Source organism: Cuculus canorus, chromosome 2 (genome assembly GCF_017976375.1).
Source record: "Cuculus canorus isolate bCucCan1 chromosome 2, bCucCan1.pri, whole genome shotgun sequence".
Classification (NCBI taxonomy): domain Eukaryota; kingdom Metazoa; phylum Chordata; class Aves; order Cuculiformes; family Cuculidae; genus Cuculus; species Cuculus canorus.
The window spans coordinates 113642800-113655978 of record NC_071402.1 but is presented as its reverse complement, the minus strand read 5'-3'; the positions used below and the strand labels follow the sequence as shown (position 1 = coordinate 113655978).

Genomic DNA, 13179 nt, shown 5'->3' with positions numbered 1-13179 from the left:
GAATAATTTCTAACATTGCAAAAGGAAAAGACAAAACACTTCAATAATGTTTCTATCCCACTTCCTTAATTTGGAAACTAGTATGATGGAAGAGATGTGTTTTATTTTTGGAGGAGATGAGCAGTAAAAGAACACTGATATACTACCAGCAGCATAAAAAGTATATGTGAGTTTGCTCTGAGAGACAATAGAGAGGAGATACTTAGGGAATGGACGCAGTTTTGCCTTGCTGTTTAATAGTTTTGCATCTAATTTGCCATGCAGAAAGGCAAAACATATTATTTTGAGTGAGACATCCTTATTATGTGATTACAGTGCTTGTGGGACTTGAGCTAACTTCCTTGAATGTCATTGCGCAGCTTTAACAAGTTATCCTTTTACAGCCCATGGCAGTGCTGCCTTGGAATTCTGTTCAACTCAAAGGAGACACCCCAAGATAGGAAAAGCAGCACTTGCACCTAAACCTCGAGAAGCCCCAAGCAACTCCAAGCGTGATAGGCAGTTTGCTGAGAAATAATCAAATAATCAGAACCCTATTAACCACTCCTTTCCAATTCAGTTATATTTTCCTCTTCTTCCTTTTCTTCCAGCCCTGTTCTCACACCACTAACTTCAGAGTGGATCTGTTTCAAGGGGAGGAACATGTTACTAGCTACCATGTCAAGTTCCAATTCGTCTTCTAAATGATGGCATTGTCCACTCAGTCCCTTCAAAGTAGAAAGGACCATGAATTCAGGTCTCCCACTTTCTGAGTGAGTGCTTTAACTGCTAAGGTAATTATGAAAATGAGGGCATAACCACTCCTGCTAATGTTGATGGAGTTTTAGGCTGGTATGTGTTCTGATTTTTTGGTTTTTTTCCAAACACATAAGTAAGGCAGATCCTATTTTTCAAATTTACTCATCACCACCAGTGTTTATGCTTCAACCATTAATCATACTATGTATCATCTGGTTCCTACTCTGATGAGGTAACTATAGAAAAGCTACACTCTGATAGTTACTGTCTCACACCACACCCAGTCTTAAGAGACTTTGAAAAGCTTTTCGCTCAACCAACCCTTGGCTTCACAATAGTCTTAGCTGTCTCTTCACTGCCTCTATATACAGATTTCTGCCTTTTGCTTCTGGAGTATCCTACGTACTCCTATGCCAGTACTCTGTGTCTTTTGAGTTATTCTATACAAATTGTACAAATAATAGTGTAGATCTTTTTTTGCCAGATGTTATCCACTCATTAAGGATAAACAAAAGTAACACTATCAGTGTGCATAATTTGAAACAAGTTTTAAAATTTACATAGATTTTCAACACCAGAAACTTTCTCTTCATTTTGTAAACCACAAGCAATTTCAAAATAAAAGGAGCTTCAATAATAAAATATAGTAAAATGAAGATATGGAACGGTTTGTATACTAAGACTGCAGTCAGTTTGGGCTCCATCCCATTAGTGGATATCGCTGGACTGGAACAGAAGCTAGCTTTTTAAAAAGTGTAGGAATATTGTATAACTTATTGTTTCACAAGTTTGAGCAACAAGAAATGGAAGAACTCGCAAAGGCTCTCTCTGTCTGCACTCTGCATTGTTACAGTCAAGAGTTCTAGCCCCCTCCTTTCCAAAGCCATTCTTGATAGGCATAATGTAACTTTCAGTCAGTAATTCTTTTGTAACCACTTTTCTTGGAGGAACAGCTTCCTGAAAGCTAAATTTAAAATCAGATAGTAAGGGAGGTAGATAAAGTGATGAGGAGTACCAGTCAGTTACAATGTGATTATCTAATCACTATGGAATATAAGTACATACAAATCTACAGTTTCATGTAGAGCCAGATATACTAAAGATAAAGACAACATACCTTCTTCAAAGAGTAACATCATATTTGTGCTTTTATTAGCAACAATGTTACTCAGCAAGGCGACAGCAGTTTGCATTGTATTCCCAAGTATACTCTCTTGGTGTTCCTATAAAAAAACCACAGAAAACAAAATAAAAATTATTTAATTTTCCTTTTCTGACTTTAGAAGATGACTATTCCCTTAAAAAAATGCAGCAATACAAAAGCAATACTCTTTCAGTCCCTTTAAAGTTCAACATTTAAAATACTGGAAAAACAGCCAAATACCTTAGTAAAGAGTACCAATTTCAAGGAGTCAACTCTAAAATCTTGGAAAAAGTCTTCTATGTTCATTTGAACTGAAAGAGTTCCTAGATAGGTCTAAACTTTTGGGACTTCTAGAAATGCCATAGTTTTATCAACCTAATCTCTATATATTCAGGAATACTTCTCTTTGCAGGGTATTTCTTTTATTAATGGTATTGATTTTACTCTTTTCAGTTTCAGCTTGATAATTCACAGTAAGTTGTAAAATCTACCTGTTGTTTTTACTTGCGCATGTTCTTACGTATAATGGTAATTTCGCATGTACATTTAAGACCTATTTCTGTATGTAATTGCATCACTTATGATGTCTTTCCTATGCTTGATCATTGCTTCAGTGATTTTTCACAGTTTTCTGATTTTATGCTGGTAAGAGCTTCCATCAGGGTTTATAAGGAATTTATCTTCCTCTGTTTAGTTAACACACTTGCACACTCACCCTGAAAAGGGTGGATAATGCAATGCAATCTAAATACTTATTTATTTACGCTAGTCACAGTAGTAACTCAGGTAACTTCCAAGAAGCCAAAACAGGAAAAGCTTTTCCAAATCTGTATATAGATATACATATAAGCCTGAATATATTTCAAATCTCCCTAGGAAGTTCAGGAAATACGTTGTCCAATCTTTCAGACTCAAAGCCAAATAGAACCACATAGACAAAATGAAAATAAGACTATTAAGAAAAACCTGTCAGATTTCACATACTGGACTTTTCACATGCACCTAAGGTGACTTCCATGCTTCCTCTTCTGTCAAATTTCTCCATATACTGATATCACTCAACTATTTAGCTGCCACAGAATATGCCATCTGTTCTGATCCATCACCTGTCTGACAGTAGACCTTGGAAGAAAGCTATTTTTCCAGCTGAACCAGACAAAATATTATTGGCCTGAAGTTGGGTAAAGTATTTAAGATGACAAAAATTACTTCAGCCCTTGCATACAGTCAAAGGAACATTCTCCCTGAAAGTTCCTTTAGGAGATGAGCACCCATGGCCAAGAATAGTTTGTTTTCTACACCTCTTTGCTCAGGTATTTATGGCCTTCTGTCTCAGATGCATCCTTGAAAACAACAAGCCATACTTCTTTGGGATAATCTTATTGACCATCTAAATACCATAGCTGGTACGGAATTAGGCTGCTTGACTGTCAGCCAGCAGCAATCACAAAGAACATATTTTACTGTTCTTCCAAGAATTCACTTCAGGTCAACTTATGAATGGCATTAAGAGCAATATCTCTAGTTTATAAGCCACTTTTTGGGGCTGGGCCAGGACTAGGTCATCAGCACTGCACATAGGATAAGCCACACTATTTGAATTCCTGCCTGGAAATATCATATAAATGGTTGCAATAAATTCTTAAGTAAGACAATCCTGATTTTTATTTCTTCACTAGTCTAATTCAGGATAATATGAAATGCACCTTCAATGCCACTTTGGAAAGTTCGTTATTACAGTGGTATAAAGGGTTATGTTATGTGAAGAACAAATATTTTCCTTTAAACATTTAGCTGAAGGAAAAGTTTTGACAGGCAGAGGCTCAGATGCTTGCTTTCAGAGCTTTCATTTCTGTTTCTGCACTCAAAACCTAAAACTAAATGCTATTAGTTCCTGTAAATACATTGAAATATACATGATAAGGCATGGTATGTTAGCACATAACGAAATACATAAACACATACAACCTCCTACTCAACTTCAGGCTTAATTTTCTGTTCACACTTGAGCACTTTAAAATGTATCACAAGGAGAAGAAACACAGAAGGGTAGCTCACTGTTTTTTTGAAGGACTGTAGTTTCCTACCAAACCCTAAAAAAATAATTCCAAGACCCTCGAAGCTCTATTTACTTTACGCAGCACTTCAAGATGTTGTTTATGATTTCTGTAAAGAGTACAATAAATATCTGTTCCTCTGAAAGATGAAAATACAGCCTGACAAATTTAAAAGCAATGCTGGAAAGTATAAACACTACATTCTTCAAAAGATAACGTAACCAATACAGAAACCATAAATCTGTAGTAATAAAAAATTCGAAGTTACTTCCTACAGATAGCTAAAGGGTAAGAAAAACATTTTTTCAAAAGAGCAACAACATGTTCATCTGGTAGTCTATCATAACAATATCTTATTAATTTTCCTAAAGAACATTTAGAAAACAATACATTAAAAGTAAGAATGACTATTTGTGTTATTGAAGATAATGATACATACACTAAAATTCTGTAAGAGCTAAAAGGAGAGCTGACTCAAATATTTTCTTTGAGAGTACAATATTTCTATTACTGCCCTATATATTTGAAGTAAACATCTTCTAGTAAAATTCCCTTTTGAGATATGCAATTAAAAGTGAAGTTGGTAGTTGCTTATGATTGCAATCTTTTGCAGTCACCAGGTTAGCAACACTAAAAAGAAGCCATCTTTGCTTTTAATGAAGATCAATCATACTATACAACCCTCTAGTGAAAGACTAGCACTGATGTTTTTACTTATATCAAAGCATACGTAACAAAGCTTATCTTATTCTAAGCACATATCAACTAGAATTCAAGACCCAATATAGACAACTTGAGGAAGGAAAATGGTCTCTTATTGAATAATCTTACCAACTGTATACTCAACTGTTCTACTGGAGTTTCAACATAGGTATCATAGCTGGGTTTGATAAGATACTAGGTTTCAAGAAGCTAGAGGTATGCTTTACTTATCCAAGTCATCACTGATTGCTGTTAGACTCAATTCTAGAGGTTTATATAAAAATATTTGACTCCATAATCTATCAGGGAGCAAAGCTGATCTAATTTGTGTGCACAGCACCATATACTGTGGACATTTAATGAACAGTGCACTTGACAGCTTTAATAAAACACAGCATTTGCCAGCAGAGATAATTAGAATTGAAGCAGCAAAATTCTAGTGTTTGGCAACACAGATGAAACAACTTCATTAAAAAGTACAGCTTTGGCGAATGAAAGGCTGGAAAGCACTGGACCCTGAAGAATCAGCTTTCTCAAAACTAATTGCTTCAGTGCTTAAAAAGGACAGCTATGAAATACCAAGGGCATAACAAGGAAATACTAGTATTTAAAAAAAGGAACCATGGAAGATAAATCAGGCTTCTCAAATAGGACTGTGCTGTATTTAGGCCATTAAACTTTTCATTCTTATTTTGAAGGGCTGTACGTTAACAAAAGAAATCAGCAGAAGTATTATTTATAGCCACTTAGGTAAGAGGGTGTGAATTAGCGAAGTGGGAATATGAATCTTGTCAAGACACTATGGCTAAAGCTGTCATTTCCCTTCCTTTAAGTGGATTAGAACTTAGACCAGTATAGGCATAGAGTATCTTAATTACATTTTAGATAACAAAAGAGGCAGCAATTGCAATAAGAAGCTACCAACTTGGAAGACTTCACATACATGCTTCCTACTCGTGTATCTAAGAATGCAAAAGAAAACACACTAAATGCTATGTTTACAGATATACTGTAGTTAAACCTAAGGACCACAGTACTAACGCTCATTCAATATAATCAGAGTGATTAAACTTTAACTATAAAGGGCTATCCTTCTCAAGCTTATATATGCCCTATGAATGCAAGTGAGGGAATGCGATATAACAAGATGAAGGCTTGTTTTTTCATACATTAAATCCATTTAAAGAATAAAATTATAGAAATGAAGCATAGTCAGATTATATTTATTAACATGCCATTTTTGCATTATGATTTTTTGGCACAGTGCAGTTGAGAGAAAATAAACCAAAACACGAATGCTAACAAGAACCTCTAACAGGAGCAGTTTAAAATTGCATTGAACATCAATATACAATGTTATTCTGCATATATGAAGCAACAGATCAGAAACTTTTCCAGACAACCAAAAAACACTTCTTTATGACACAGTATTATTAGCATGCAGCCTGCAAGGGACGTTCACAACAGCGTACACACTGCTTTTCAATCACAAGAGGAAGCTCACTGAGAAACAAATTTAATCCAGCTATGTATGTTATTGGCTAATGTAGTCTTCAACATTTTGTGGCTTTTGATGCATGAGACCAGTTATGCATAAACTGAAAGCTTATAAATGCGGATCTCCAACACTAAGGTAATAACTGTTCTCTTCTGATTGATGATCTCAATCTGAAATAAACCCAGTCAAGTCTCCTGCTACTCTGCTTTTAAAAAATCAGCCTTTTTCAAGAACGCAGTTCTAACAACTCATATTTCCAAATATTTTACCCTGGGTACAAGCATACAATAAGGAGCAACTACAAATCTGAAAACCAGTTTCTGCAATAATCATGCTTCTCAGATGTAACACAACAGTGACATATTCAGACCACACATGAAGATCAGGAGTCTTGCAACTTTCACAGACATTCCTGTTGGAGTACTGAGGGGTGGAGAGAATCTGTATTCTTAGTCATCAAGTGCTTAGGCTAAGTCAAACAAGGACAGGGAAACATTAGTAATTTTGAAGGATCAGTGAAGGAGAAATGATACTGTTAATAAAAACCTACGATGTCAAGTACCAAACAACAGAAAGCAGTAATGTTAGTTTTGGATTTTCTTCTAGTCATTGCAGCAGGCAGTGCAAAATTCCACAAGATACTTTTCAAGAAATACATCCAGTTTTGAGAAGTATATCAATTTACAGTTGCTTTCTCTTGCCACCCTTAAGATTTTCATAGAAACAACCTTTTTTTATTATTATAACTCATTTGTTACATCCTTTTCATTTCCTCAAATTCCTTCTTGTCTTTGAGCCTAACATGCAATTTTATCTGTATTAATGGTCAGAATCTCAGGAGGTATAAGGAGGAAAGGTGACATTTACAACAGGGCTCTAAAGAATGTTGCCTCTGTAGAATGAAAAGATGAAATTTGTTACTTTTAGAAAACCAGTCCCTGTTAAGATAATACAAGTCCTTCTTTTGTACAACAATTAAGATGGAAAATATCAATAAGGCCAGTGTCCTTTCTCTTCTAATTTTATTCCCAAATCCTGTGACAATACAGCTTCAATGAATGGACATGTGAACAAGAACACTATTTTTAACACTATCTATTAACAAGGTAATTACTTTTCCTCCTTTAAAAGGACTACTTCATGTTTCAAACTCCTTGTAGTTGAAAAACTCATGCTGCTACAAGAAAGAAAATTTAAGTAGCAACTTAAGGATTACAAAAGTGGCCTGCGTCAGCAAGCATAAGATTTCTAAACTATATGAAGGCAACTTGAATCTGCTCAAAATTAGAGGTAGACAATCTTCAAGGTTAAGTGGCTTGTCGTTGATACTACTTTATGTATGTCGAAAAGAGAAAATGCCAGCATGTTAATACACTTTTTAAATTAACAGATATCTTTTATAGTATAAGCTACCAAAGTCCCAATTCTTGAGTAAGAATTCCTTTTTGTCCTTGCTTTTGCTTGGTATTTATTTGACCAAAAGAGCCTAGCTATTGGCATGAAAGTATCTCTTAGTCAATTTTCAGTAACTCAAACAGTCATCTTGGGAAAACAAACAAACAAACAAACAACAGGAAACTGATGGTCTGATTCACTAAAATTCATGTACCGCTTTTTGTCTAATGTTTGGACATAGACAGAACAGATTTTGTTGCAGTACAACACAGAAAACAACCACCACCCATGCAATCTTACAATCACTATCGCAGCTGAATTGCAATGCAATGTTATTTCTTCTTCCTACAGAATTACACCTAAATTTCTGGCTCTGATAAAACCTCAAAGTTTCTTTGGCTCCTGAAAATCTTTGGGAAAGAAGTCATTCTCAAGGGAAATTTTATTTACAGTCAACAGCGGGAGCTTGAGAAGACTCCTCTCTCAAGTAGGGTCAGATTCCTTCACAGGGAGGACACTCCAAAGCTATTTCCTACAAAAACATAATTTTCCCTGTTACCTAGAAAGAAATATCCAAGCAATTACCTTCCTCAGTAAGTAAGCTACTGATTGTGAATAACACCTAGAAACTCCCTTAACAGAAAGATGTACTCAAGATTGAAGAGACAGTATGGAAAAGAAGCTATATATATAACCTCATTCTGGAGAATTAAACTTCCTCATATCAAGGAAGATCCCAGGACTCTGGAAGCATTCATGCTCTTATGGTCTGAAGCAAGTAAGTTCTAAAAGTAATTGATACCACCACAGCAGTAATTTCATATTTAGTTTTATAAATCTGTAGATGCCTTGCAGAGTATGAAGTGAAACATTTGAACTGCAAAGTCACTTGGGAGCTGCAATCAACCATTACACCAAGAAACTGCCATACCAAAATATTCACTTCTCAGATTTGTGGTTTCAGTGATTTAGAGTAATTTAGAGAACACAGATTCATTAGACTTATCCAAAGGACCTTATTAAAATTTTTGACTGGCAAAGATTTGAAGGGTTCAGAATGGATTTTCTGCTTTAAATCAGAAAAAGAGACATATGTTTAATAGGATATTAAGTTAGGGGACTCATCTAGGATACTGAAAATCTAGTTTCACACCACTGTTGGCATTGGGCTGTGCAGTGATTTGAACATTGGTCTTCTATAATCTGCATTCCTGAACCCACTGTCACCTGGGTCTCTGTCTCTTCTCCCTTCTCCGTAGATAATTAGTTCCTAAATCAGTGGTTAAAAGCAGAGACTGAGACTGACTCTGTGATTATCCTACCCACTAAGGTGTGGGTAGGATTGAAATCTGTTTCCTGACAACAGAAAAATAAACAGAGAAAATACTAGACTTCTCTGAAGGAACAAGGGATTGAAAAAAAAAAATCCATTGCATCTCCTAATCTCAAACTGAATATTGTCTTCTTCATGCTCACAGATCTAAACTCAGCAGTGTTGGAGAAAAAGGTGTTGAATTGGAAGCCACGGACTGACAAAGAAACACAAGAGAAATGGAACCTGTCTGAATGAGGAAAGAATGTTTTATTTAGTTGGACTGAGGGGAGGTGCAGTTATGCTGTGAAAAGTGGGAGGAAAAAAAAATTTACTTTTTTTTTTTTTTTTTTTTTTTACCCTTTGCTTTATCATAGAATCATAGAATAGTTTGGGTTGGAAGGGATCTTAAAGATCATCCAGTTCCAACCCCCCCTGCCATGGGCAGGGACACCTCCCACTAGATCAGGGGGCTCCAAGCCTCATCCAACCTGGCCTTAAACACCTCCAGGGATGGGGCAGCCACAACTTCCCTGGGCAACCTGTGCCAGTGCCTCACCACCCTCATTGTGAAGAATTTCCTCATTATGTCTTCTATCCCCCAAGTACTACTTAGTTTGAAATACTTTGTTTTTTCACACATTCACCTTTACTCAATTTGTAAATGCAACAGAGAATGTTGATAATTAGATTATTCGAATTACATTAAACTTGAAAACAATGAAGGGCTGTTAGATCAAAAGGAGGCATCTGCTGAATTTTCTGCTATTAGGTTTATGGTATAGTCACATTACATTTGGTAACTTGTATATCATTTTACTATTTCTTTTCTTTTTTATTAGGAATTTCAGAGATTATCTAAGCGGTTGATTACTAATCTGAAAGACATTAGGGAATTCTCAACTTTTTAAAATCTCAATCTCGGACGTCTGTTCATAGAGGTTTTGCATTTTCCCAGAGAGACAAGCATTTAGAAAACAAACACTCTCAACAAGCAGGCTGTATTGACTATCAACACTTCACTCAGCTCAAATTACACATACTACTGTGGATGGATGTCCTAGCAAATTCATCTCCCAGCCTTTCCTCACTCAAGTTATTCCTATAGCAGCAAGCCACATCTTCTGTTAGTTTATACCAAAGCACCAAGCCACAAGGCAGGAAAACAGGGGAGGTGTAGCAAGAGGTGTAACAGACTGGCAGAAGTGCTGAAGAGTAATACATCCAGCATTATTATCCCATGAGAGAGAGCGCATCGCTTTCAGATTCCTGTCCTAGGCTTAGACAGACAAGCAGTTATGCTCTAGGCAAACTGTATTTCTATTATGTCGCTAGGCAGACAAGGCAAGACAAATCATGAAGTGACTGCTGTAAGTGAAAAGAATATCTATTAAAACACTGCGTTTAAGTGTAAACCCAAAAATTGCTAAATAACTCCCCTTATCATCACAGTGCTTTTTTATGTTACACTCAATAAATATTTAACTCTCAACACTAAAGTTGTTTGCTTGAGAGCGAAATTCATATATACTTTAAAGAAATTCTATAGGGAGATTTTATTTGGCATGATTTTTCTTTGCTCAATATTCAAGGTCAAGCCAAGCCATGATCTTCTGCCTGGCCCAGCAGTTAAATCATAACAACTCCCCTTCAAGGCTCCTCCCTTCCTTCTGACATTGCAGGACGTTACAGAATTGGGTCTCTCCTCCATTTTAGCACTATTGTTTCCAGACGACTGAACACTGAAAAGAACCTACAATGGACGGCAAACTCCAATACGTTTGGTTTGTTGTTTGGGTTTTTTTTCAATCAGTTAATTAAGGACCACGAACATTAACAAACCTTTATTATATTCAAATTATTAAATACTTCCAAATCCATTAAAAGAAAAAAAATTAGGTATACTACAATATCTCTGTAAAGTATAGGAATAGGGCTTACGGGGTAAACTGTCTCTGTAGAGTTTCTTCTATAAATTAGTGGTATATCGTTTCTACTGTCAACTCTAGCTCAAGTTAATGTTCCCTAATACACAGTAAGTATATCACACAAACACACTTTCAGACTCCATGCATCACAGTATTACCTTGGCTCTCATTCAAGAACTCAAAGACGAATGCGTTTTCTTCTTATGTAAAGATGCGTATATGAGGTCAAATAATAAGAGCTGGGGTAAAAGTGAAACATCAAAGGCAGAAGAGAACTGAACTATGATACCAGGGCAAGGATTCACAATTTGAAGGCAAGATTAGAATTCATACTTGTCCTAACTGTGCATATGTGCCAAAGTGAAATTTCTGTAGCCATCAAAAAGCTCATGGTATTCAGAGAAATAGGTCTGGTACTAAGAGCAATGTTTGGGAATATTTGGAATGAGCAGTTGGATAGCCAGATAACTTCTGAACTGGAACAAATAAAAAAATAAAGGAAGTACAGTTGCTTATTCTATGTAAATACTAGAATCATGCTTTCTCTTTTAGACACAAAAGGAAGGAAACTTACTGTTACCCAAAAACCTTCCACAAAGATCTGATCTATTCATCAGCCTAACCTGGTCTCTAGCAAAGACACCAACCAACCCTATCTTTTAATGAAATTCTGTGCCAGGTTAACATGATTTGGCTTTATTACTGTTTAACAAAAGGACTAACATGTAGTTAGGATGAAAAATTAAAAAGAATAAATAAACCTGTAGACTAAGACAGAACTTCAATGACAGTACCTTCTCTTCTTGTTGCTTAAATTGCTCTAGGATGTGCGGCAGTTTCCAGACTCTACAGTGTTTGCTTTTAAATTAGTTCTGCCTGTGGCAGCAAAACCAAAGGCAGCACACACATCTTGGGGTTTGTTACTCTGAGACAGAAATAATATTTTTTTCCTTTAATTAAGATCTTTATTTATTACTTTATTTGGGGTTTTCCTGTTTTGCATTTAACACTTAATCTATCCCTACCTGTGACCCTAGAAAGAGGGGACATTATGAAGTTCGCTTTAGTTGGTCATATTTCAGGTATGTATTTCAGCAAAACACTTCTCAAGTGACAGCCTCATCTTAGCTCTATAAAATACTGACAGCATGAATGCAACATCAGTCACAGGAATTACATCTTCCACCCACTGGAATTCACTGATACTGGACGACAACAGTTTCCTTAGCCAGCAGTGGTCTACCAGCACGGCTGGGCCCAAAGCAGCACCTGAGCCAGAACTGATGAAAAGGAAGTAAAATGGAGAAAGAACTGACAGCTAACAGGAATGGTAATAACTATAACAAGAAAAATAATAATAGCAACTCAAATCATAACTGCAATATAAGTTTTATAATGATATAAATTTGTACATGCTAATAGATTACTATTCTTGCAAACTTAAGATGGTACCTAAACTAAAAGAGGGCAGACTTAGGTTATATATAAGGAAGCAATTATTTACTATGAGGGTGGTGAGGCACTGGAACAGGTTTTTTAGGGTTGTTCATGTCCCATCCCTGAAAAAAGAATCATAGAATATTCAAGGTCAGGCTGAACAGGGCTTTGAGCAACTTGGTCTAGTGAAAGATGTCCCTTCCCAAGGCAGGTGGCTTGGAATTACATGATCTTTGAATGTACCTTCCAACCCAAACCATTCTATGATTTAGTCACTTGAATTACAACATCCACATATTTTCGCATAGCATCTGCTATTAAATAAAAGACACAGACATAAAACACAAACAGATCTCATCATCCAGAATATTAAACTAGTAAGAAAAGACAGAAAACAGAAATTGCTTCACTGAGTGTATAAAAAAAAAGTATAGCACAAAGAAATATAGGAATAGCCTGTGTCTTGCTCCCAAGGTGGCAATCTCAATAGTGCCAGGCCACAGACAGTTTGAGAAATTCATCACACACCTTAGGGTCTCACTCTACCTGCACCCCACAGTGGTTCACTGTCTCACATGAAGTGTAAAGGACAGCAGTTCTTTTATTTCTCTTCATTTTATGTGGAAGTCTAGATCATCATAAGCCTCTGGTACAAGGAAAATGTAATATATAAAAACTGTCACGATGGTGAGAGATGCTAGTTAAACATCTTGCCGAGCAACCAAAACACTTGTTTTGAACTTCAGAAACTCAGCATCAGCCATTCCCAATGGGTGATCCTGAGCTTGGGAGCTGTATTTGCCCCATTCCCCTAAGGCATTCCTGATTAACAGCCTTCCTCCTCTGCCTCCCATGCCATTTTGTGCAGAAATTTCACCCTGAACACAAGAAGCCTTTTTCTCAGTGAAACCTACATCCAAATTGGAATAACAGCTCAAAACACTGAAATAACCCAAATATCTCCTTCC

General features: G+C 36.2%; 1 protein-coding gene across 3 annotated transcripts in view; it reads right to left on the bottom strand.

Annotated features, from left to right (window-relative positions):
• ULK4 (unc-51 like kinase 4) overlaps nucleotides 1-13179 on the bottom strand; it is a 223214-nt gene that overhangs the window by 89925 nt on the left and 120110 nt on the right. For all 3 annotated transcript variants that reach the window (XR_008448427.1, XR_008448428.1, XM_009571781.2), the window contains one exon: nucleotides 1856-1961. Coding sequence is in view for 1 of the 3 variants with exons in the window: in XM_009571781.2 (XP_009570076.2) it covers nucleotides 1856-1961 (106 nt within the window). In the remaining 2 variants the exon portion in view is untranslated. The remainder of the gene's footprint in view (nucleotides 1-1855; nucleotides 1962-13179) is intronic.